The 26,420-nt window shown below is 28.2% G+C and overlaps 1 protein-coding gene across 3 annotated transcripts in view; it reads left to right on the top strand.

The window, feature by feature from the left end:
* kra (basic leucine zipper and W2 domain-containing protein kra) overlaps nucleotides 1-26,420 on the top strand; it is a 62,772-nt gene that overhangs the window by 4,305 nt on the left and 32,047 nt on the right. For 2 of the 3 annotated variants that reach the window (XM_067284754.1, XM_067284756.1), the window contains exons 2-4: nucleotides 12,910-12,980; nucleotides 20,285-20,461; nucleotides 22,582-22,691. In XM_067284754.1, the coding sequence (XP_067140855.1) occupies nucleotides 12,920-12,980; nucleotides 20,285-20,461; nucleotides 22,582-22,691 (348 nt within the window). In that variant the 5' untranslated portion in view covers nucleotides 12,910-12,919. Of the gene's footprint in view, nucleotides 1-6,132; nucleotides 6,259-12,909; nucleotides 12,981-20,284; nucleotides 20,462-22,581; nucleotides 22,692-26,420 lie in introns of those variants that run through there. The other variant, XM_067284755.1, reaches the window with a different exon arrangement.

Below are 26,420 nucleotides of genomic sequence, written 5' to 3'. Positions count from 1 at the left end.
AATATCAGTTATTAATAATATGTAGTAATTAAATTTTTACATATTAAAAGTAGAAAAACAGTATTTTTTTTTTTACTATAGAATGCATTCCCTTTATTAATTTGCCAGTTATAGAATGTTAGTGTAGTTAATTTATAAGTCATGCTGTATTAACCTGTGCTATCCATTTTGTAGCCAATAAATATTTATATACTCACAACTGCTTCTGTATTTAAAATGACATTTTCTTATTCTTAATGAATTCTAATTAAAATCTATCCATGTACTGTACACTATAATCACACACATCTTTCTAGGATTGCTTAACCTGTTTACATTACAAGTACAGATTTTGATTTTAAATTATTAATTTTTATTATTATTTAACACTAAAGACTTGAAATTAAACATTGCATTTACTGTAATTGATTCTTGGTAATTTTTGATATGGACTGTAATTATAGCTCCTTTTAATGAATTTATCAAATATTTTATGGCATAAGATGAAATGGTGATATGGGGATAATTTATTGTTTAATAACAGAAAATGTAAAAGTATTGTTTATTTAATAAGAGAATATTTTCATCTCTGAAAGAAAATTAAAATTCATGAGACAGGAATTTAAAGGTCAATGACTATTTTAGCCATTGAGCTTTAAAATATGTGGTTTAAAAATGTAGACATATCTTGCTCCCAAGTTTTGGTATGCTTATAATAAATAATTTATATTATACTTATATTAAACTCAATTAAATAAGTATATATATTTCATTTATAATTCTTGTATTTTTATTCAGACAATAGTTAATATTCATTTGAAACTTAAAATATAGAGAGTAGATAAAAAATGATTAGAATGGACATTTGGCATAAATGTTTTGAAAAATGAAATAATCAAAATTTACATCTAAAGTATATATGGTAGTTAGAAACACATTTTAAATTTTATGATTATTTTTATATTCTATTAAAATCTAGATATAATAATGGACATAAATTTTATGATGTTTTTCAGAAAGACTGTAAAACTTGGCATCTTTTTTATTATGGAATACTACTGTTTATTATTTTACATAACATGATAACCATTCTAGAAATGAGTTACAATAAATTCAAAAAATTCTCGTTTATCCTAATACAGTAAGATTGTGCATGATAGATATTTACTTTTTCAAACATTTAATATCTATATTAGCATTTTTTCCAGTATACAGGGTACCCACCTGTCTTTGATATACAAGGGAGATATTCCCCCTTTAGCACAATTAGCAATGGTGATTTAAAAAGTCAGAAATGTTCAGTTATGTGCACTAAAAACCTCAACTGCTTCTGATCTTTTGTTGTAGGTCTCCAGAAGGATGATACAGCTGTCTTATTGGATATGCACATTGCAGTATAATGTGCATATCCAATGAGGCAACTATGCGATTCGCCTATAACACTACAAAAATAGAACAGACATAATTGACGCTTCATGTGTTTGAAATGGTCATCATAACGTAACTCTGTTTATTTAAACAATTGCTTTTTATGATTCTTATTTCTGTATTTTCTATTCTTGACTTGAATTTCATTGAAAGAAACTTCTTGTTAAAAATTACGATGAAACAAGTTAAACTAGAGCATCCCTTGATTTTGACAAGGATCATATTAAAATAACAACCAAATCAATTAATTAAAACTTATTGTGAATAATATCTACATAAGATATGAAATGAAACAAACTGCAATAAAATGAAGATTATAAGATGACTAATTTGACAAAAACAGTTTTAAAAGAATAAAATGCGTAATGTGGTATAACATGGTTTGAATTGAATGAAATAATTAATAATCATCTGATATAATTGTTTAATTTTTCCACTTTTAGAGAAATGTGTAATAATTATAGAAACATTAGCTCACAGTTTTAATTCAATTTGCAGAAGAAATTACCAGATTTTCAGTCCCAAAGTCTTGAACAGTGAGGTGTACCTGCATTGGGGCAATTTCACTGATTATATGTTAGTAATTTTAATTAATAACTAAGCAGAAGTGCCATTTTAATCATTTTAAATTGTACTATTAGATTCTTTGTGAAACATTTCCTCTTTACACCCCTTTTTTGGTTCTGTAGACAGTTCCCTTTTAATTTCTATAGCAGCTGGACAGATACACACATTCAGAAATATATATATATGTATAAATAGATAAATTTAGACTGTTTAAAAATAAAATATTTTTTCATTGTCAGCAATTGTAATCATCATCTATTAATCTAAAATCTACAAAAGATTATTTTAAGATAAAAGAATTTAAACAATTCTGCATCATTTATATCATATTCTATATTGATTTTCTTAAAAGTGTTTTTCAAATAGCCAGTTTTAGAATCTATTAATGTTCAAAAATAAATTTTTGTCATTACTCATATTATTTATGGATTCTCTGTATAATCAGGCATCTCAGTTTGGAATATCAATCTCTTATTATTATGATTTATTAAAATGAGGACTTATGTTTAACTATAAAGCTATACACTTACAAGTAACTCATATGAGAAATTGCATGAGTAAATAACTTGTATGAGATTTTATGTACAAGTAAAGTGTTTTTATACGAGTTACTTATAAGTTTAAACCTAGCTTAATATTTCGTAAACTTTGCTGATTATGTGTATATACATATTAAATGTGAGTGAAATTTGATGTGTCTTGTTTGTTCCTTTAAAACTGACTTTTAGACTGTACTTTTGAGCATTAATATATTTAATCATTATATTCTTATGTATATAAAAGGAAAAATGGGCAAGAGTGTTTTGTTTCATGAAGATAGATAATTAATTTGAGAACTAATATTACTGATCAACAGTTAAAATTACAGTTTGATTAGGTGTCTGAAAAAGTAATTGTTTTATCCTGTTTTTCAAATAGTAAGTATTTTTTTTATGATTATTTATATAAAAAAGAATCCATACATTCTGATAATTGTTGAAATGATAGGAATTTTTATAAATTTTGTTTTGTGAATGGTTTTCCCCCAAGTTAAGAAATATACAAATCAGAAGTAATTGATTGAAATTGGCGCACACAATTTCTTCATTAATATATTTAATATAATTTTGCATAATTAATTTTGGCAATCTGATAATTAACAAAAAAAATTGATATTAGTTTATTACTAATTCAGAGATTCTAGAAGTAGAATTTGAATCAATAATACATATTACGCATTCAAAATTTGCATTGATTCATTTCCTTTTGTAACTTGTTATGTCATTAAATTAACAATGGGTGACATTATCACTTTTTATTATCAATTTATACCAATTATTTCAGTCTGAAACTTTTCTTATTGGTTTAACTATTAATTAAAAAACTTGGTTAAGTTTGTTTTGTTCTTTTGAATTCTTTTAGCATTGTTCATTATTTATCATAAATATTAATATATTAATTGAAATTCACTTGTAATAAGATTTTTATGAGAATTTAATGTTTTATATTCTTTACTTCCTCATATTAAAAATAAACAATACTATTTACATTTTGAGTTGATTTTATCACATTTTTCTCATATGTATGTGTATATGCAGTCTAACCTTGATATAGCACCTACATTTTTTATCTCTGAAACTAGCACTAAATTGAGTTTGGTGCTAATTTGGAGTACTTCAAACAATAAGAATTATGCTGTATGTAATAGTGAAGTCTAAACGTGAGTTTGAAAGTTGTGTGATTTGTCGATAACTATGTTGTTTGCAATGCAAAAATTGTACATTTAGTAATTAATAGGTACGGAAGTATTTTTTCTATTTAACATCTATAGATATGATTCATTTATTTAATATTTGTTTGTTTTGATATTTGTTGTTTTTTACAAGTCTGGTACCATATATGAGAGTGCTGCATTGAGATTTTGCCGAATTCTGAACTATTCGGTCTATATAGGCAAATTTACTATAGTTGAACTCTTGATGTCAGTGATTCGTCTTTATTTCAGAATTCAGTTAATTCAATTTTCAGAATTTAAATAGAATTTATCTTCATTAGGAGTGTAGAGTTCCGTAAAACATGCTAACTTCCTTCAGAACTAAAGCTTTTTATTATTTTATTTAACATTAATTGAAAAAAAATGTGATATTGTTAACTGTTATAATATATTACACCATAAAATAAAATGTTATTAACAAGATAACTTTAAATTACATTATCAGTTTTTAATTTTTTTTGATTTATAAGGGGTAATAGCTCAAAATACATATTTGTACGATTATAAAATTTAAAATATATTTTTATATTAATGTTTTGTAATTGTTATGCAACAAGGTCAAAGATATGATTATATTAGAATTCAGAAATTTCAAATCATTATATTAAGGAAGTATGTAACTATTTTCATATTTTTATCTGAAAAGTATGCGTGTGTTTTCAGTTACATGACTCATTCTAGACATTGAATCATATTAGTATTAAAATATAAAAAATTCATAGAATTCACCGAATGACTGTTTTAATGTTAGTTAAAATCAAAAAATGGAGGCAGAGTCCATTGAAGTAGTCTTCCTTTTATTCACTTCCATGTTGCAAAATACATTCAATGAAGTTCATTTCACAATACATTCAATATTAAAATATAACTTTCAGTTAACCTGAAAAATAATTAAATAAATGTTAAGTGTATATTTTTCAACTTTTATTGCACAATATTCAATGGTATAAACCCTATTAATAATGTTATGTTATACTTTTGTCGACTTTGAACATTCTTGAGAACTAGGACTTGTTACACTGAGGGAAGAGAAAAACACTATTTCAAATTAAAACATATTTAATGTAACATAATCCTGTATGCCACTATAATCCAGCATTTCAGGCCAATGTCTCCTCAGTAGACATTACAATTTTATATTTTAATATACCCATATATTTCTTTTAACATTTTCGGAATAAACTTTTAAACTGCTATTTTTTAAATTCTTCCAGTAAAATTTTTTGAATGTTTTCCTGTTTTATTACAATGTAATTTCATTCACTTAAACAGCCCTTATTCGTTAAATGAATTTCCAACACACATTAATAATGTGTTTGGACTAAGTTTTAGAAAATCTAGCTGTTGTAATATTTTATGATATTTTGTAGTATGTTTTGTAGTAATTTGAAATAGTAAATCCTATTTCAAATTAGAAAATTACATCCATTTTGAAAGAGGCATGAGGTGATTTGCATGAGAATTTTATAGATAGTTATGTTTAGTTACTTATGTTGTTTACTTTTTATTCCATTTTCCAAGTTTTTGGAGGTTGATATAACTATTGAGACTTGTCAAAATCAACACTTTGCAACTGACTTAGTAATTTTACAATTCTCATTTGTCATTATGTAATGTGTTAATGTGGGAATATACATAGCTCATCAATACAGAGTAAATTAAAATAAATAAATATAAACAAACAAATTTCAAGTACTCTTGCTTTTAACCATCACCGAAGTATTGTCAGTGATACAAATTCTAATATAATTTGAACAACTAAATATAATTTTAAAATAATGACTATTATTCTTTACTTATTTTGTTGTCTTGTATTGCTGAACTGTGTTTGTTTCCACATTAATGAGTTATCTGATATTCTAGCAAGGAAAGAGCATATTTATTTATTTATTAATAAATAATTATTAGTAATAGTAATTATTTATAAATTCAATAATGATAAAGTGATATTTTAAGCAATTTATAAAATATTGTGTTAATTACTATGACTTGTATATTTGAAAGATCTAATAAAGCTGACATATGTTCTCTGATTGTTCTAGACAGCTGTGAGTATTTAGAAATAGGAATTGTATTATCAGTAATACAAGTGTTGATTAAGGATTTTCCTTCTGTGTTTATTTTTCTTTAATCAGATAAATAAGGAAGCAAACTTTATTGTACTTTATACTATTTTCTTGTATTGTCGATAAAATTACATATCTCTTAATTAAATCTTTAGTTTGGGAACTTTATTGTCTCGAGCTGTAGCTCAGCACAGTAAAGCTACCAGATTAAATTAATCAATTAATAACGTACCTTATGAACCAATGACCAGTGTGTGACGAAAAAACAAAAGAAAAATTTATTACTAACGTTTTTGAACTCCCCAGAGTTCTTCTTCAGGTGTAAACGCATGCGCGACATGTTTAAATATTTCTCTTGCGTCAGATTCGAACGATTCATCGAATGTTCATGTTCCAAAAGCTTTAACATTCCCTCAGACAGACATCCGTTTAAACCCAAAGAAGAACTCGGGGAAGTTCGAAAACGTTAGTGGTGAATTTTTCTTTTGTTTTTTCATCGCACACTGGTCATCGGTTCATAGGGTACATTATTGACTATAGCCAGTGTTGTGTGTTGTTGTTTAATCAATTAATTCAAGACCAACATTTTTAAATTAATGTTTGTAAATTTAGTAGTTTTCTGTAATTAATAATTATAGAAAATTAGTATTGATAAGTCATTAGTTTTTAAAAACTTGTATTTTTATGAATTCTGACACAAAGTTATTCTGTTGTTTAATTTAACAAAGTTTTAGACTTTATACAAATAAAGCACTTTATATTCAACATATGCTAATTCAGATAGACTGCAAATAAATGTATGATTCATGGCATATGGTTTATATAGATCAGTCATGCAACTATTCATAGAATTATTACATTTTTCAATATGATCTAAAATTATCATTGTTAATTTGTTTATTAGTATTTAATGCTCTACAGTCTCAAATTTTTGAGGTTAAAGAACATTTAATTTTTATCATATAACTTTTGGTGATGATTTAATTTTGTAAAGTAAGAAATAGTTATTGATGCTACAATAGGAACCTGCTTTAACTGAAGTCTTAATCTGTGAAAATTTCAATTTAAATAATGCAAAAATTTATTATTAAATCTGACAGAAAAAAATGCCTTTTTAAATGATTCGCTCACTGTCAAAGAGCATTATCAACACTATATCATTAAAAACAGTAACAGTTTACTTAATATAAAATTTTTAATATGGTTACATGTAAATGACAAATGATAAAAGAATGAACGTAGAGTGGAGCAAGTGGATTGACCAGTTGTTACAGATTGGATTTTCTTCCTGTGATTTAGTTGCATATAATAGACTCATCCGTAGAACTTAACTACTAAACATTATAAAAATGTAATAAATATCACAAAATAAAAGTGATTTTATTTAAAGTAGTAAAAAGTATTTAGTTTTGAGTAAAATTTGTGTTACAATTACTTTTTTGTAATTTGAAACAGGCATTAATTTTTAATCATAACTTTTTATTACAGTATGGTTATTTTATATATGCATTTATATTTTTAAGTTCATGATAGAACAATTTACTACAGTCTTAGATATCTTATTTTTAATTATAAAACATACCAGCATTTTTTTAATATGTCCATTCATTGTTGATGCTAGTGGATAATAGCAACATGAGATACTAATATAGTGTCGATGTAATATTACTGCAAGGAAAAAATAAACAGAAATAAACATCAGTTTTGTTATTTTTAAAATCATCAGGTAATTGTGAAAACAGTGTTCCTTTTTTCAGTTGTGATATTGCTTGTTTGTAAACTTACATATGCTTAGTTTTATTTTTAATTCAAATAAAGTAATATTGTAAAAAAAAAATTCTATTCCCTTTTACTCAACTTCTGTTATTTTCATTAACCTTACATATCCAATTCTTTTTATCCATATAACTGAGACTGCACTGTATATTTTTACACAGTTCTAACATTTGAAATTTATTTTTAAAATTCTACATACAAAAACTATTTACTGTATTTAATTCATAATAGTTTTACATGCTTGTTCAGAGCTGATGTTAGGTAGCTTTACTCATATTCGAAATCAACATAAAACACTAATTACCACATACAATCTTGGTATTAAGAATGCAATTATTGCTGCTAAAGTTTAAAACATGAAATTTTCAAATTTAGATTGCTCGGTGTAAATTCTTATACTAAATAATTTAAATTTGTAAATTTCTACATTCTTATATTTACTAATTAATAATTTTCTAGTTGCAAATTATTTTTTAGGAGGGAAACATTAGTTTGAATCAATGTTTGCCTTATCAGACCATCTTTATTTTGTCAATGCTATAGACACTTTTTGGGAACTTTTCCTGTTCAGTATGGCACCTGGAAACCTGAGATATATTATTTTCTATTAATCATTACAGTTTTATATTTCATATAATAAAGTTATGAACTACTTTAACTAAACTTTAGTCCACTCAAGCATTTTATAATTCATGTAATAATGTTCCCTCCTAAAGAAATAACTTGTAACATAGAAGTTACAATATGGTTCCAAAGTATGATTATCCTAGAGAATTTTCTAATTGTTAAACAGTGATTTCATTCCTTATTGGTGACTATTTAAAATGATATTTCTAATTTTTATAAGATTTTAAAGTTTGAGAAATTATAATGTGGAAGAAACTGCAACATTAAAGACTAGATCTGCTTATTTGTGTTAGTATCACATACAGAATGCTCTCTTTAGTATTAAATGGTATTAACTTTTATATTTAATGATAGTAGTAACTACTATCATTAAATATAAAAGTTTTAGAACATTTTGCACAAATCAACAAATTGAAATATCTAGAAATATACTTTCATATATCAGATGTAAATCTTAATACCTTTTAGTGGAATTTTCCTCCACGTTGACATCAGATATAAATTGCTTTATATCACACAAGTAGATACCCAGTGCTGCTCAGGCAAAAAGTAAGCAAACTTTTTAATGGTATTAAACTTTAATGTTTATCTTCATTTTTTTGTCTAGGCAATGGCAGATATCTTTATTAGGTTTCCCACTAGATTACTTTGGAGCCCTCTAGATCGGTGTTTTTCAACCTTTTTCCCATCGTGGACCAGTAAAATTATCCATAATTTTACTTGGACCAATAATTATATGCAACTATGAATTACACTTATTTATTAGGCTTATATATGATTATCTAGTGTTGCTGTATGTAACAAAGTACATACAGTAAATCTAGATTATTATTTAAATGTCATCCACAATAAACTGCACCAGCATCAGTGCGATCAAATGTTCTTCTGCGGACCGACGAAATTTTTTCGCAGACCAGCAGTTGAAAGACACTGCTCTAGATAGTGTAACAAGCATTAGCTCTAATGTTGGCTACTGCAGACTCCTTATGATTTTCAACTATGCCAATAAATTACTTATAAAAAGTTACCCTTGATAGAGCCCTTTGGAGTTTTCTAGATAATTCTCCTAATTTTTTTTAGTAAGTATTGTACATACTTATTCAAAATTAATGAGTATAGATTAATCTACTAAGTAGTTTTTAGTTTTTATATAATGTTTGTTATCAAAAATCAATGATGTACTAAAATACAATATTTTGTAATAAATTTTTAAAGATTGATTATAACATTGTTATGAAATGTTATCATCAACATCGCTTTATTTTTATTATTAATATTTTATTTTTGCTGTTCTTAACAAATGTGTTCTTTTCAACATGATATTTTTCAATTCTTGCTCAAATATACTTTAAAATGCAGAGCTGAAAGCAGAATTGAAAATGGCACTCACAACTGGAATTATAAATAGAAAATTTGTCTGTGCAATTCATTATATTTTAGCTTTTCAATGTTATACAATGCTTGATGTAATATTGTGTTTTTAATTTGTTATAAAATTCAAAAACAGTTTGGTTGAAAAATACTTATCTACTTATTTTTAAAAACAATTGCTGTAATTTTAGGTGTGTTTCATTAACATTTTAAGTTTGAGGATTTTTATTGAAACTAATGTCATAAGATTAGATATTAATGTTATGATATTAACTGTTTAATGTTTGAAGTTTCTTTTTTTGTAGTTAATTTCTGATCTTTATAACCTAAGTTTGAGGATTTTAATTTTATTATTGTATTTTTGTTTTAAGGAAATATAAAATAACAGTAAAAGTTATGAATTAGATTAAGTTTTGTGTAAGTATTCAGAAGTTTTCATAATTAAATACTACTAATACAAACGTGAATTTAACTTTCCCTGGCTTATTTTAATGATTATTTGATAAATGTAAAGAGCTCAAAAATATTAACATTAAATTCTTTGCATCGAAATTATCATACATTTTTTTTTATTAGTTGGAAATCATGTTTAAACTTAAAACATTCTTAAGTAATACCAGATAAGAAGAAATGATAAGAATCTCTTGAATTTTAATTTTATCTTTTGGCAGTAAATCAAATTTCTCTTGCATATCTAATCTATATGAAATTGCACTACAATGATCATTTTTTCTTTTTTTTTTTATCTTAAAAACTGAAATTGTTGTTTTGAAATAATAAAATCCATCTTGATCAGGAAGTGCATAATTAAGTACGGTGTTTTGGGTATACAGTTAAATACATTTGCCTTATATACTTCAATAGTGAATAAAAAGTAAGTTTTGTTTTAATTGATCTGTTACTTTGATACAGTAACTGGATAATTGTCTTGTTCCGATTTTTCTCTAATTGAATATTTCTTATTGCTTTAAAAGTATTATTTATTGTTTTAGCTGTAAAGAATTGCATATGTAACATGTCATTCTTCTACTTGCTCGAAAGAACACTTAAATTTACTTTAAATATATTGCATTAGATTGGTCTTAGTAAAGTTTGTTATAAATTTAAGTTAGAATTTATTGTTTGTGATTGATTTTTGTTTTCATTACTATTATCTACTCATAACTCATTTTTATTTCTCTAATGTATATCATTATGATATTTACTTTGAAAATATTGTGTCTTTCAGAAAACTGGAAATTTATATTAAATATTATTTATATTAGTATATAAATAATTTTGTTAATTGTAATTGAATAATGAAAATACGGTTTTATGGTGTCAGTTCAATTTGTAAAAAACAGATTTAGTCATATACTTATATTACTAACACATCTGATTATGCAGATCTTAAAAAATAGTATTTATATGAAAAATAATTACAGTGGAAACTTGATTAATGAAATTTAATGGTTCCATTTAAAATGGTTTATTGTAGAATATTTTCATTAATATGTTTTAACAGAATTTTTGTTCTAAAATTGTAATACAAAAATTGGTTGGGTGATTCACACACTGTACTGTATTTAAATAGATTGGCCAACATCCATGAAATGTACTGTATATATGTCGTCATTGCATAAGTATAAGTAAAACATGTATTTCAATTTATGGTTCTATTACAATGATATAGATAATAAGGTGTAATATGCATAGATAACTGCAATTAAATATCATTCAAATCTATATTGCAATCATAAAATACATGGACACTTATTAAACACACGTTACTGAAAATACAAGGGTTGTAGCAAAAGTCACAATTGTTCTCAGATTATTGAGAAATGTGCAAGAACATTTTAAATTGCTTTATACTTTCTTGAGCCCCACTTGACAAAATTTTGAACTAAGTTTGATATCTCTAGTTTTGCAAAAGATCCTGGGAGATTTGTCAAAAATGGCTAACTATAGTGCATTATTTCATCAGCATGTGATGAATGCATTTCTTGTTAAGGAGTATATTTTGGTATCTGAAATTCATACCTGTCTTCAGTATCAGAAAATAGGCATGATACTTTAAAGATGAAAATACTGACAACTGGTGATCAACTATGTGGTGGCTGTCCACAAGCTGCCAGAATTGCTAAGAATGAAGAAACATTTGACATGCTTGTTAAGAAAAATCGAGAGATCACCATATGAGAAATTGCAACTCAACATGATTTGGGCCACTGTGTAGTTTGGGAGATGTTGAAGTTGGAATATAGGAAGGTGTGGATGCACACTGGGTTCCTCATGTGCTCACAGACTATCACAAAACACACTGAAAACAGGTGTGCAGACGGTTACTTGAGCAGTATGATACTGAAGGTGAAGATTTTATTTTGATTATTGTAACAGGAGATGAGTCCTGGTTTTGCCATTATGATTTCAAAACCAGAAAACAAAGCATGGAATGGCATCACCCAGGTTCACTGAAGGGAAAAAACCAAAATGTCTGCCTATGGGTGTGAAAATCATGGAAATGTCTAATGGTGAATTATCTGGAGCATGGAGAAAAAATCAAAACTGATTGATGCCAGCAGACTTTGAAAAAACTTCATAGAGCACTATGTAACAAGAGACCAGACAGGAAAGTCCTCCTGCATAATAATGCATGAACTCACACTGCATGTTTCAACATCCAATGGATTGAGACAAATGGTTGAAAAATTCTTTCATATCTCCCCTACAGTCCCAATCTAGTGCCCTTGGATTATCACTTGTCAGTTTTTGAAGACTTGTTTGAGAGTCCAGCATTTTACAAGTGGTGGACCAGTCTATGACATAATACATTGCTGATTATGTACAGTTGGAATAGAGTAGTATCACAGGGATAACTTCCAACTTCTAAAACAAAGGCAAAAATGCATCAATGAAGGTGGAGATTTTTTGAAAAATAAACAAAATGTTTACAGAACTTTTTTAGTATCTTCATTTTCTCTCTGTAGGTCCAGAGTTTTATGTAAAAAATTAGCAATCATTACTTTTGGTACGACCTTTATATTAATGAAGAAAATTGAGGTGAATTGAGAATGATTTAATATAAAATAAATTTAGTTCATTATTTTTAATTTATTTTTTATGAAACATTACATTTTTTATGTACAGTACAATCAATGTAATTGATATTTTTATTTATTTATTTAAAAAATATCAATTAAGTTGATTGTATTATACATTATATAAAGCTAATTTGCAAATAGATGATGTCATGCTTCTTATCTGAATTATTTAAATTCGAGTTTTTATAGTGTCAGATTTAGAAAAGGTATAAAAATTGTTGAAATGACTATTTCTATTAAAAATAATAATTTTTTCCAGCTGCTTTTGTATGAGTCAGAAAAACGAAAAACCGACGCTATCAGGACAGCGCATAAAAACCAGAAAAAGAGGTAAATATATATTATATCTATTTTATTAGAAAAATATGGCACATTTTTTGTGAGATAATCCTGTAGAAAGCATTATTTTTATGAATATGAAATTCATGACGACATACATATATATATTTTTCTCCCTAAGTAATTATATATAATTAAAGCTGATGCAAGACAAAGATTAAGCTTTACCTTATTATGATTACAGCAATTACAAACAGTTTAAGGATGTAAATTAATTCAATTATTTGAAACTCACTGTTTTTAAAATGTTAACGTGAATGAATTTTAAACATTAAAATATGAAATGTTACATTAATTTTAAGATTTTATAAATGTTAAGTGACATTTTCATTTTTTATCAAAATATCTGATATATAAAGTCTTCCCTCCAAAAGTAAGGCTTTTGAGGTCACAATTTTTGAGATGACAACTTCAAATTGAAGGATAAAGAATGTGAATGTCCTTCCTAGACAACAGATTGGCTCATTGTTATAATAATGCAGGTAATTGTATTTCATTTGGAATTACATTACTCAAAGTGTAGTTTTTAAGAAGGAGACACTGTTATAATCATACAAATACTTTTTTAAAATAAGTTTTCAAAAGTAAGTCTGGGTGCTTGTTTTTGTTCTTAACATTCTACATCGAAGTCATACGGTTTCCATAATTAAGCTCAATTTATGGTGTACTTAAAGAAATGTCCTGCATAGTACTTTGACAAAAAAGTAAATTTGGAATTTATAATTGCTGGATAAAATTTTATTCATTTTATTAAATGCTTAACATAACAATATTCTTGAAATTGACAGTATGTAAATGAATCATGTAATTATTTTACATAACAAAATATTTTTTTATCCAAAATTGGATGATTATTTCTTAATTATTTAACCTAAATTTAAAAATTTTTCATTTCAACTAATGAATTTTTTGTAATATCATCTCTATAAATAAATTTTGTAAAAAGCGATAAAAATGGAAGTTTAGAGCTCTGTTTTCTTTATTGAAGGAGAAAAATTAATTTTATATTTCATAAAAAATAAAATAACATGTGATTTGTTAATGTTTAATTATTTTATCGAAAAAATAGTATGAAAATTAAGCTTATTTTGTAATAAATGACTTGAAAAGTAGGTTAAGGATTTCCTCATTATATTGCTTAAAGAATATTGCAAATATAATTTGCTGTCTTTAAATAAAAGTATTATTATTATTTTTTTTTATTAATTAAAAAATTTAAGTTATTTGAGGCATAAAAACTGAAAATTTAAGATAGGCTATAGTTATTGTGACAATGAATAGGGAAGAAATATTTTATTCTCTTTGCAAGTAAATTTATTTTTAGATTGTACAGATTGTATCTAGTTCTTTTAAGTAATTCAGAACTGGTTCACTTTCTAAATTAAAAACTAGATCAAGAAAAATGCACGAGTTTCAAGAATAACCTGTTTGTTCATAATGAACTTTTGATATTTTTTCTTTGTAAGAAGTAAAAAATTTACCGAATAATTTTTATTTAATAATTGCATCAGTTTACTGGTTGTTTCTGTGACAAAATTGAAAATAAATTTTAGTATTAAAGATGAAAAAATTTATGAACAGTTAGTGAAAAGAAATTTTTGGTCATTAAAATCATAATTCTGCACATTTACAGAAAGATAAAAAATATATATATATGTTAATAAGAATGTGAAAAATCAATAAAATATTTTAGTGAATTTTATAAATAATCATTTTCTTATTTGAAAGTTCATTTGTTCATTTTGCTTTGAAATTTTCTTTCTGCGTTTGTTTTAATTCATATTTTAATTTCTGTGTTAAAGTTTTTCCTTTAACTAGAACAGAAGCGACATTGTTTTTGGTATTGTTTGCACAAAATATACATATTTATCTTTAAAAAATTAAGTTTTCAGAGATACAAAATTATATTTAAAAGAAAAAATCTGATCATTAAATAAACAAATATACAGTATATATAATAAAAATGCTAACACCACAAATATTAAGTATTATTACTAATATTTATAACAAAAAATAAATGAAATCATGCAATATGATATGTGCCAGGCACATATCACATTGCATGCTTGTGTGTCAACAAACACTTATTGTTTTTAAAACAGTTATTCTTATTATTGCATAAAATAATTTATAATTTTGTTTGTGTTACTTTTGTTATTGTAAATTTTGAAATTGCAATTTTGTTGCTTGGTGTGTTTTTTGTATGTATCATTAATTAGCCGATAAAAATAGTTCTCAACATACATCATCATAATAAAGTGTATTTTTATATCTGACTTTAAACTTTTCTTAGCTTTGTATATTTTTTAGTAAAGATATTTTATAAATTTAAAACAACTCATTCTAAAGTGAATTGTATATGTAAAGCTGTGTTGATCTCATTGACTGACATGAAATGTTTGAATGAAATCAGATTTCTTATAGGAAAAAAAATAATGCAATTCAAATGTTTCATATATTGTTTATCATTTATGTAATGTTTCATAATGCCCATTTTATTAGTAATTGTCAATGTTTAGTATGGAAAAATAGAAATGTAATAGAAAACTGATGACGATTGAAAAAGTTGAGAAAGTTATTTAATTAAGTGATCAAGCTACATAATTTGGCAATAAGGATAACTACTATAAAAATGTTACATGAAAATTATCTGCACTGGCCACAGTTCAGAAAGTGAAAATCATCATATTCATGGCACCTAGTGTCTTTGCTAGAGAAACAAAATTCAACTTTGTGAACATCGGTAGAGGTATCTATCAATGCTGTGTTGTATTGTCTTATATGCGTTAATCTTTAGTGCATGATTATGTTTATCTTTGACATCTAGATCACATTCCATTTTAATATCAAAGTGTTAAGAGTGCAGGTGACAATGATACCTGCAAACAATAGTAAAATTAGAAATTAATAACAAGTTAACTTTTTTTTAAGTATGTTATTGCTGTAAATGCAGATAAAATGAATGTTGTTTGTCATTTTAAAAGTATTTTCAGTGATATGCAAACTTATCACATATTCCGAAGCACTCTCGTGTCGACAATTGCTAATAAAATGGGTCTCCTCATTTGTCGTTTTGAAAGCACTTTCAATGATGACAGTTTCGTCAAAATTGGCATGTATGTATTGGGTTGTATCTAGGGAATTCAATCCGGCACTTATTTCTAATCCCGAGATTATTTCGGTATTGAGGGTTAATAAAAAATAAAAATTAAGAAAATCTTACAGAAAGCTCTTTAATCAACAAAATCAAAATTTAGACAAAAATCAACGTATTTTACGGTATACACCTAGCTAATCGAATCACTCTAACTAATCAGACTTAAGAGTCAGACTAACCAGACTTAAAATCACTCAGTCTTCGTGTTAAAGTTATTCTTTTTCAAGCATCAGTGAGAGCTCTTAAAGGTTTTTTTTTTCAATTTATGTAAGTTTATCTAACAAACTATGCAAATAAACATTGAAAATTAACAAAAATCTCTCTTAACATCGACTAAATAGACGACTTCTATGTAACAACCTAGTAAGTAGGTAGCAAGTTTCTTAGCAAAAAGTATTTAAAAATAATATTAATCAGTCACATTTTTCTTAAATATAAAGAAAACTAATCTAATAGGAACATTCTAATTTGAATTGCGAAAATATGATCTGAGAAAGAACAATGCATCCAGTGTGTCATCACCAAGTCTGCTTCTTAATTTGTTGCACATACATGCAGCTGCTGAGAAAGCACTTACAAGCTCTAAATTTTAATGTAGATGAGTTCTCGAGCATATTATTTATGTTCATTATTCAATTTAAATTGGATGCACCAACCGGAGGCTGGTGGGAGTGCGCTCACTTAAGGGTGATGATATTCTTCCATTAAATGACTTATTAGAATTTTTGAAGGGTCATGTTAGAATTTACAGCCAACCAAAAGTGCTCTCGAGTGCGCCAGAAAATTGATTGGCGCCTGCGAAAATTCAAAAATACAAAAATGAAGTATATTACCAGGTAACCCAGTGAGAACTGCTTGCCTATCATTTTAGTTCAAAATACAAGAAGTTTTATATTGAAATGATAGGCAAGCAATTCTGTTAAGAGCACTGGCACTGAACATTTCACTTCATGCAGTCTATTTTGCAACTTTTTTAAATTGATGTCAATCCCGAAAATTTCGGGACTAAAAAGTGGTTGGGACCCCGGGATCAAGTCCTCCAGTTGTATCCCTTGTGAGTATATTATCAGAAGAAACCAAAATCTCAAAAAAGTAAAGCATTTTATGTGCTATTTGCCTATTTTTTGGAATGTTTATTTTTCAGGAGGCTTTAGTTGTTTGTTAATGTTATTTTAAAATATGCTATGCATTATTTTAAATTAATCTTCTTTTGTCTTAGTATTGATTATTTTTTATGAAAACTTTTTATTATTATTTACAGTTTTCTAATATCATTGTTTCCATAAATAATAACAACTATAAGTAACTATGTATAATAATTATAAATTTACAACAGATGCTTTTGCCTTACTTTATGATGCAAATGCATTTTATGGGAGTGGATTGTCCCTTAGTCTTATATATAAGTTAATTGCATTTGTTGTGGTTCTGTGACATATCAGTCGCAATCAAATTACTGTAATTTTCTATATAACCTGCTTTCAAAATGACTTAAAAATCCAGATAATTTGCAGGCTATGTGCAGGAAATTATAGCATTTCCTATTTCCTGGAATTCTGAAGGAATAAGAATAGTTCTTACAGGTTGCTGCCAATCTAATTATTTCATAAAAATTGTAAAAATCATCATTTAAGTCAATTTACTTTTCAGAAGTGAACCAAAAGTGATATACGGTATTTATATTTTGATATCACATGAAAGTAAAACATCTACTCCATTTACGGATCACTGTGTGCTATTAGCAAGATATCAGCTATTCCAATGAATGTGCTTTATAAATGATTTAACTTACAAAATGTTTGCTTTAATTTTTTTGAAAATGAATTGTTTTAAACAATAATTAGGATATTAAAAATAATTTGATTTAAATTGATTAAATAAATAATGAATTAAGTATGCTTGACAAAAATTTTGAAAGAACTATTGGAGTTATTGTAGCAATGTTGGTTAAATCATTGATAGATCAATAAAAATTGTGAGTTTAGGTTCTAGATAGAGAACTTCTTAAGTGAAATAAAATCTTATTTATCAATATAAAACACACAACTCAAAAACATTAAGCAAAAACAAGAACACTTCTTTATATAACAAAAATAATGTGTCAGTTAATCTTTTACCTTTCAGTTTTATTTCTGGCTGTGAGACGTCATCCATCAACTCCAGTGATTTAACGTTTGTTTGTTTATTGTTGTGAATTTTCTATAAGAGACTGTTTGTATATAGCGCTGTAACTATCTGATAAGATTTCCTGCATTATTGCTAACTATACCCATATGGATTATACATTACATACATTTGCTACAACATTTTCCTTACATTTCCTCAGGTAATGTTCAAATGCTTACAGTAGTATGTCATATAATTCAGAAACTGTCAAATTCACATTGTTATATAAATTTGTGACTTACTAATAACCATATTCATCAACATTTTACATCATGATTTTTGTAATCTGAGATTTTAACCCATCTTTGACCATGTGTATCTTACCATTGATGTCTCTTAGGTCTTAGAAAATAATAAACTTGTACTTTCTAACAGAAGATTGAATCTTGATTTTTCTATCTCAAAATGAAATGATCATCATTTATCCAGACGACTAGCAGATTAAATCAGGTTACTTTACTGCTGTTATTTTTAATTAAATTCAAAATAATTTGGTGCTAGAGGTAGGCGTTAGGTGCCATCTCTTATTAAGTTTAATAATTATAATTAAATGAATATTTAATAAATAATTTAGAATGTTCTGGAAGAAACAAATCTTCCCAGAGAGAGACTTGAACTCTCAACTCCTGCTTACCATGTGGATGCATTGCCAGTTGCCAGTAAGAGGGATTTGCAGGTTTGAGTCCCACTCCAGGCTGATTCTTTTTTCCAGAATATTCTAAATTATTTATTAAATATTAATTTAATTATAATTATTAAATTTAATAAGAAATGGCACCTAATGCCCATCTCTAGCACCAATTATTTTGAATTTAATTAAAAATAATAGCAGTAAAGTAACCTGATTTAATCCGGTAGTAATTTTGCATATACTAAAATAGCAGGCACTTTGGGATGTTTGTATAAGATTATATTTAAATGACACTTTATTTCTCCATCATAACGACAAACTGAATTCTTATTATCAGCAATAACACTGTGCAGAAAATCATTACTCTCTATATTGATAAGTATTTATTGCATACTTGTAAACTTGCTTTTTTTATTTTGAATGTCAACTACTAGTAATAGCACTTAAACATATTTTTATAGATCAAACTGCCAAAAATTTTACTGTTATTAATTATACCAATATTTAACAATTCCTTTATTTCTTTGTTGTAAATAATCTGATCAACATTTTCTTTTCAACTTATGAGTTGCAATAACAGACTATACTATGTAGCTTGTCATTCGTGTCCAAATTTCCACTATTTTCTAACTTAAAAACAATTCAGTACTTACATCTACATTATGTTTGCCATGAAAAGTCAATAACCCGAAGTGATTTTCAACAGCAGGCTTATTCTTGTGGCTTTAAAAACTAATTGCTTGCTATTTTACTCACCTTGACATAGTTACAAACAGTTCAACCATTTTGACTGTTGTTATGTTCACCAATGTGTACATTATACTATAGAACGTAATTATACTATCTGATAAATTGAAGCTGAAGATAAACTAACATGAAAGAGATGGTTTGTTCCTGTAACATGTGACCAATGCTAAATAGATGCAAAGAGAATTTATTTTTCCTTCATTGTTTCTCTCCCATAGATAAGCAAAACTTTTATATCATTGAACTTATTATTATTCTTGGAGTTAACACATTATCATCAGATCAAAAGATTCTGTTGCTCAGCCTAATTACTATAATTTAAGGCTGAGGAAAATGAGTTTATTGGACAGGTTTTAAGTTAATGGGCATTTATTATTATTATTATTATTATTATATGAACAACTGTGATTATTTGAACTTAACTCTTTAAGTCTAAACATCCGTTAGATGCAATAAGTGTTAATATTTATTTAAATAAATTGTATTTTGTCAATAATAATTATACTAAAATAAAAAATTGATAATATAAATTAAATTTAGATGTAATTTTTAAATGTGTTTTATAAATACTTGATTTTTTTTTTTTTTATTAAGATGAAAAGGAAAAATACGACCCAACTGGGTTTCGTGATGCAATCCTTCAAGGTCTTCATGAGGCAGGGTCTGACTTAGAAGCTGTTTATAAATTTTTGGATTCAGCAGGATCGAAACTTGATTACCGTAGATACGGAGAAACCCTTTTTGACATTCTTCTCGCTGGTGGCATTTTAGGTATGAATATATTAATTTCTGATGATGATGATGATGATGAGAATAATAAGTTTCTCATAGATTCAGTCATTCTACGGCAAGCACACAAACAACACAGAAACATACACATGGCATATATAGACTACAGAAAAGCATTCGACAGTGTTCCACACAGTTGGCTGCTATATATTCTACACATGTACAAAATGCATCCATCACTCATTACATTCTTTCAAAACACTATGTAGCACTGGAGAACAACACTACATCTCAGGGTTAGTAACACTTCCATACAAACAAACCAAATACTCATTAGGCAAGGAATTTTTCAAGGCTATTCCTCGAGTCCTCTCTGGTTCTGCTTAGTTCTGAACCCATTATCCAACATGTTAAACAACATGCAATATGGTTACAATATCAGACATGAAAAAACAACACACTATACACTGTCACATCTCATGTACATGGATGACATAAAACTTTATGCATCCACACAAAAACAACTTCATCAACTGCTACAAATCACACATTCATACACCAAGGACATACAAATGGAATTTGGCCTAGATAAATGCAAAACACTTCACATAGAAAAAGGAATCCTGAAGAAAGAAGATTTTGCACTTGGAAATGGGGATGTTATTGAATCCATGGAAGAGAGCGAGTTCTACAAGTATTTAGGATTCCAACAGGCCAAACTAACAGAATAGGCACAAATAAAGCAAAGATTAATTAAAGAATACCAAAGTAGGTTAAATGCTATTCTCAGAACACAGTTAAATGCAAAACACACAGTTAAAGCAATAAACACACGTCATCCCAGTACTCACATATTCTTTTGGAGTTATACATTGGACTCACACAGATCTTGAGCAACTCCAAAGGAAAACAAGAACAACACTTACTAAGCATAAACAACATCACCCTAAATCTGCCACAGAAAGATTAACCTTTCCACATAAAGATGTCGGACGTAGCCTGATTGACATAGTTAACCTTCACTACAAACAAATACAGTCACTGCAAGAGTTTTTCCACAGAAAACAAGAAAAATCACAGTTACATAAAGCAGTAACTCTAGCAGACTCAAATAACACACCATTAAACTTACACTCATGTCATACGGACACAACACAACATATAAAAAGCATAGACACCGTTAAGCAATCGTGGGCTCAAAAGGCACTCCATGGCAGGCATCTTTACAACCTGGCCCAGGATTTTGTTGACAAAACTGCATCAAACAGCTGGTTAGCTTGGGGATGCCTCTTCGGGGAGACTTGAAGGATTCATGAGTGCCATACAGGATCAGGTCATAAATACTAAAAACTACAGAAAACACATACGCAAAGATACAACACTCACAAATGACACATGCGGAAAATGTCACATTATGCCAGAAACTATACAACACATCACTTCTGGTTGCAAGCTCTTGGCACAGACAGATTATTTACATAGACATAATCAAGTAGCAAATATAATACATCAAGAGCTTGCAAAGAAACACAAATTAGTAGACATCCACGAATCATACTACAAATACATTCCACAGACAGTATTGGAAAACAACACACACAAAATGTACTACGACAGAGCCATAATCACAGATAAAACAATTTACCACAACAGACCAGACATCACACTCATTGATAAAAACAATAAAATCACATACATTTTATACATATCTATTCCAAACACTCACAATGTACAAAACACATGCACTGAAAAAGTCAGCAAGTACACAGAACTCACCCAGGAAATAAGGCATCTGTGGATGATGGATAGGGTGCTTATTGTACCTGTTGTTCTCTCCTCTACAGGTATCATACCACACACACTACACAAAAGCCTGGGCACATTACAATTGAATAGAAATACATACATCACACTACAGAAAGCCACTATATTGAATACATGTCATATTGTAAGGAAATTTTTGAATACAGACACACACACTGATACATTTCTTTAATTTTTGTTTTGGTTACTATGCCTTGACTTTGGTCTGGCATAGTACACAGCCACTGGCATTAACTGAGTATATCTCACATAACTCAACACAATAATAATAATAATAATAATTACTTAATTAATTCTCAAGAATTAAATAATTCTTTACAAATTTTTTTTTACTTTAGCTCCTGGTGGAAGTCTTGCTGCCGAGGCAGATCCATCAAAAGTATCACACACAGATGTGTGCATTTTTTCTGCTCAGGATAATCTTGAAACATTAAGAAGCTATGCCCAAGTATGTTTCTTTAGATCAGGGGTCGCCAAAGTGGTCGATATCAACCCTCTGGGAGTTGATAAAACATTATTTGGGGTTGATGAAAAGACTAAAACTTACAAATTTTGAATCAAATATTACTGATCTTGCTAAGGATCATTGATATATCCGTCTCATTGATTGTCAGTTACAAAAAATTATTAGTAACATATATACAATAAATGTAAAATTAAACAATATATATTAATATAGTAAGAGCTTTTTTTTTTTTTTTTTTTTTTTGCTTGTAACACAAACTGTTTGGTTGGGGTTGATGTGAGGTTTCAAAAAGTTGTAGGGGGTCGATGATCAAAAAAGTTTGGCGACCCCTGCTTTAGATACTAAATATCTTGTTAAATGATGTATTTTTTACTATGTTTAAAGTAATGTTTTAGTCTGTGATTTCGAACTGTGTGCGCTGATCAGCATAAACAATTGCTATGAATGGCCACTTTATTAGATAGACACCTTGTTGGGTCCCTACAACTGCAAAGACTGCTTGAATTCATCAAGATATTGACTCCACAAGTTTCTGAAGTAATTGTACAGTTATTCTTAGCCATTCCATGATAACATGCAACTGCTGATGGGAGTAGAACTCATAAATGTTGTTGGCTATTATAGCTCATACATAACAATATCTGGTGAACAGTTTATTTACAGATGCTGCTCTATATCCTGGTATTGTACTGGTCCATGATTTCACAAACAGTTACACACTGATTGGCATGTACAATCCTCAATTCGCCTTTGGTGCTATCATTGATGAGCTGCTGTTGGCTACAGGTCTGTCTTCACTGAAAGTTGTTTGTGTATTGTGCCATTCTCAGTACAGTAGACCCCCCTATAATAGGGGTTCATATAAGACAGATTCGTATAACACGGTGGAAAAATTGCGATTGTGTTCACATAACACACTAAAAGAGGTTCATATAACACGGTAAAAGAATGAGACAGATTGTCATGGCTGACTTGTGTCTCGACAGGATTGGTTGAATCTGGACCAATAGTGGACATTGCACAAACCGTTGAGTTTAAACGAGCAGTGGACCTACTAAAAAACATTTATTATTCAACAGCCATAAAAATTATATTTCTATTAATGATGTCTGCAAAGTTCAGCGAATTTTTCACAGGAAACATGCGTCTGTCGTTCGATGAGTCGCTCTGCAATGAAAACAAGCTTAAGCAATGGCATTTTCAAATGGTGCGCACTCAGTACGTATTCCTACAATTTCTTGTTTATAGCATAGTTTATATGAATTATTCCCAAAAAATTATACATGTTTTGGAAATGTTCGAGTCAAGTTAGTCTAGAATCGATTAATTTAATGGAAGAAAACCTTTCAAACAGCCGTACCCCCTAAACTGCACAAGTGCCGGGCTGTGAACTGCTCATGTATTTGTAAAATCTAAGTGACTCATACAACATGGAATTCATATAACACAGAATGTATCTACCATGTTATAGGGGGGTCTACTGTATACTCCAGAAAATGTTCAAGCCAAAAGGTTTGAAGTTTCTGTGACACTGGAATGCTGCATGATGCACTGACAATTATGCACATACAAACTAATTTGAATCTCTTCCTCTTCCCACTCTGGTACTCAAATTTACACAAATTAAAGCAGTTAGTCAATGTTGTAATATTGGAGTGCAGTCATGTAATTTTGTCATTTGTATCATTTCTATAAAAATTCATTTTTCAACAAGTGATGTATCTAATAAAGTGGCCATTTAGTGTATGTCTGGTGATTAAAGCTTTTTTGTTTTTTATAACATAATATTTATTGTATAAATATGATAAAAATGATATTTACTGAGGAAAGTAATCACCATTGTATTCTATGCATTGTTAATGTTTCACAAGCTTATGAATTTCTTTTTTTGAATATTGTCATAATTGGTAAATTTCTCTGTAATAATGGTTTGCAAAGAAACAGGTAGTAATTAGCAGGAGAAAGATCTGGAAACTAAAGTGGTGAATAAGAATTTTTCCACCTTAGATTGGAAATTTTTACAACCATTGTTCATGCCATGTGTGGTCTGGCATTATCTTGTAAAAACAAGACATCTCTTTGACTCATCAGAGCTGGTTGTTTTTGTAACAGCTTCCTGTACTTTGTCCAACCTCTGCTGTTATTGTTTGTCTGTGTGGAAATAATTTATAGTGCATAATACTATGTTTGTTAGATTTGTGTGTCTGGGGTACTTCAACCTGCTGGCTGACGTACACCAGACACACAAAAGAACTTTCTTTTGATGAATTTCAGCTTGTGATGTGTTGTTCTGTTTGACCTAACCAGTAATGAGGATGTTTAACATTTTTGTACATAATCCATTTTTATTGTGAGTCATTATTTAATGCAAAAATGGTTCATTTCTGTGATGAGTGGTAGGTAAGTAAAGACATGCAAGCAGAAAGTTATTTGACTTTCATTCAGCTCATGGTGAACTCATTGTCTGACCTTTTACATCTTTCTTATGGCTTTGAGATGCAATTAAATAGTTTCATCATTTACTCTGAACTTACCTGCAAGCATTTGGCATGTTTGTTTTGGATCTTCTTCAATGATTGTTTTCAAATCCTCTTCATTAACAACAGAAGGATATTCTTCCTGAACTGCATCTTCAAGAGAAAAATTTTCTGATTTGAATTTTGCAGACTATCTTTGCACTATATGTTTGTTAACACAATCTGTTTCAAATGCTGTGCAAATTTTTTCACATACTTCTATTGCTTTAGTGTCAAGTTTATACTCATAAAACATGCAGGATTTGAAAATTGGACCAACTAAATGTAGCAAATTTACTATTTTATGTAATCATTTGAAAATTTACATAACTGCTTATGGTCCCAAATAGAACTTGTTGAATATAATAGGAATACTCTATTATTGAGAAAATTCCAAAATTTAGAGTTGCTTATGGTTCTATACCCACAAATTTTCTTTGTAAAATAAAGGTTAAAAGTCCAGGATGAAATAGATATGTACAATATTAAAGGCAAAATACCAAAAAAAAATTTGAGATGAAAAAAATGGGTTTGTGTAATAACAGATGATGATTGTAATTGGGCTACAGTTTTCAGATTGCAGACCTGTACATTCCCACTGTCATCTGTCCTTTGTTAATCTTGAGAATTAGATAGATAAAAATCGAGACCAGGTATAGAAAGCTTAGATAATATATATAATAACTAATTTTTATTTATTTATTTATTTAACGTATATTCATACATTCCCTGTTCTGCCAGAGGCCACTACCAGGGAGATAGTGTACAATTTAAATGTAAAACAATTGTGATATTGTAGATTACATGCAGCAATAAGAGTGGTGAAACAATATATACATAACATAAAATTGCGCGATACAGCTAGACATGCAGGCACAGTGAAGAAATTAACATAAGAGAGAATGCTGTCATAGCTTATGACATGCGATTACAAACTGGATGCAGAACATAGGCATTTAGCAGAGAAACATTAAGATAACCAAGTTACAATGATAAAATATGAATAGAGTAAGTAGAAATAGAAGTAGCACAAGGAGTGTGCTACTGAATGGCTATCCAAGTCAAATAACAAATACCATGTGCACGAGTTAGGCTGAGATGGCCCTTACATTAAATTCCATTATGTTGTCCGATGAGGCCTTCTTTGAAAGAGCGGATTGATGGTTATGATAGCTTTTTTGGCTAGCTTTTTGAA

This window comes from Centruroides vittatus, unplaced genomic scaffold (assembly GCF_030686945.1).
Source record: "Centruroides vittatus isolate TY-2023 unplaced genomic scaffold, ASM3068694v2 scaffold_1444, whole genome shotgun sequence".
Taxonomy (NCBI): Eukaryota; Metazoa; Arthropoda; class Arachnida; order Scorpiones; family Buthidae; genus Centruroides; species Centruroides vittatus.
The sequence above is the reverse complement of the archived record's forward strand: the minus strand, read 5'-3'. Positions and strand labels throughout refer to the sequence as shown.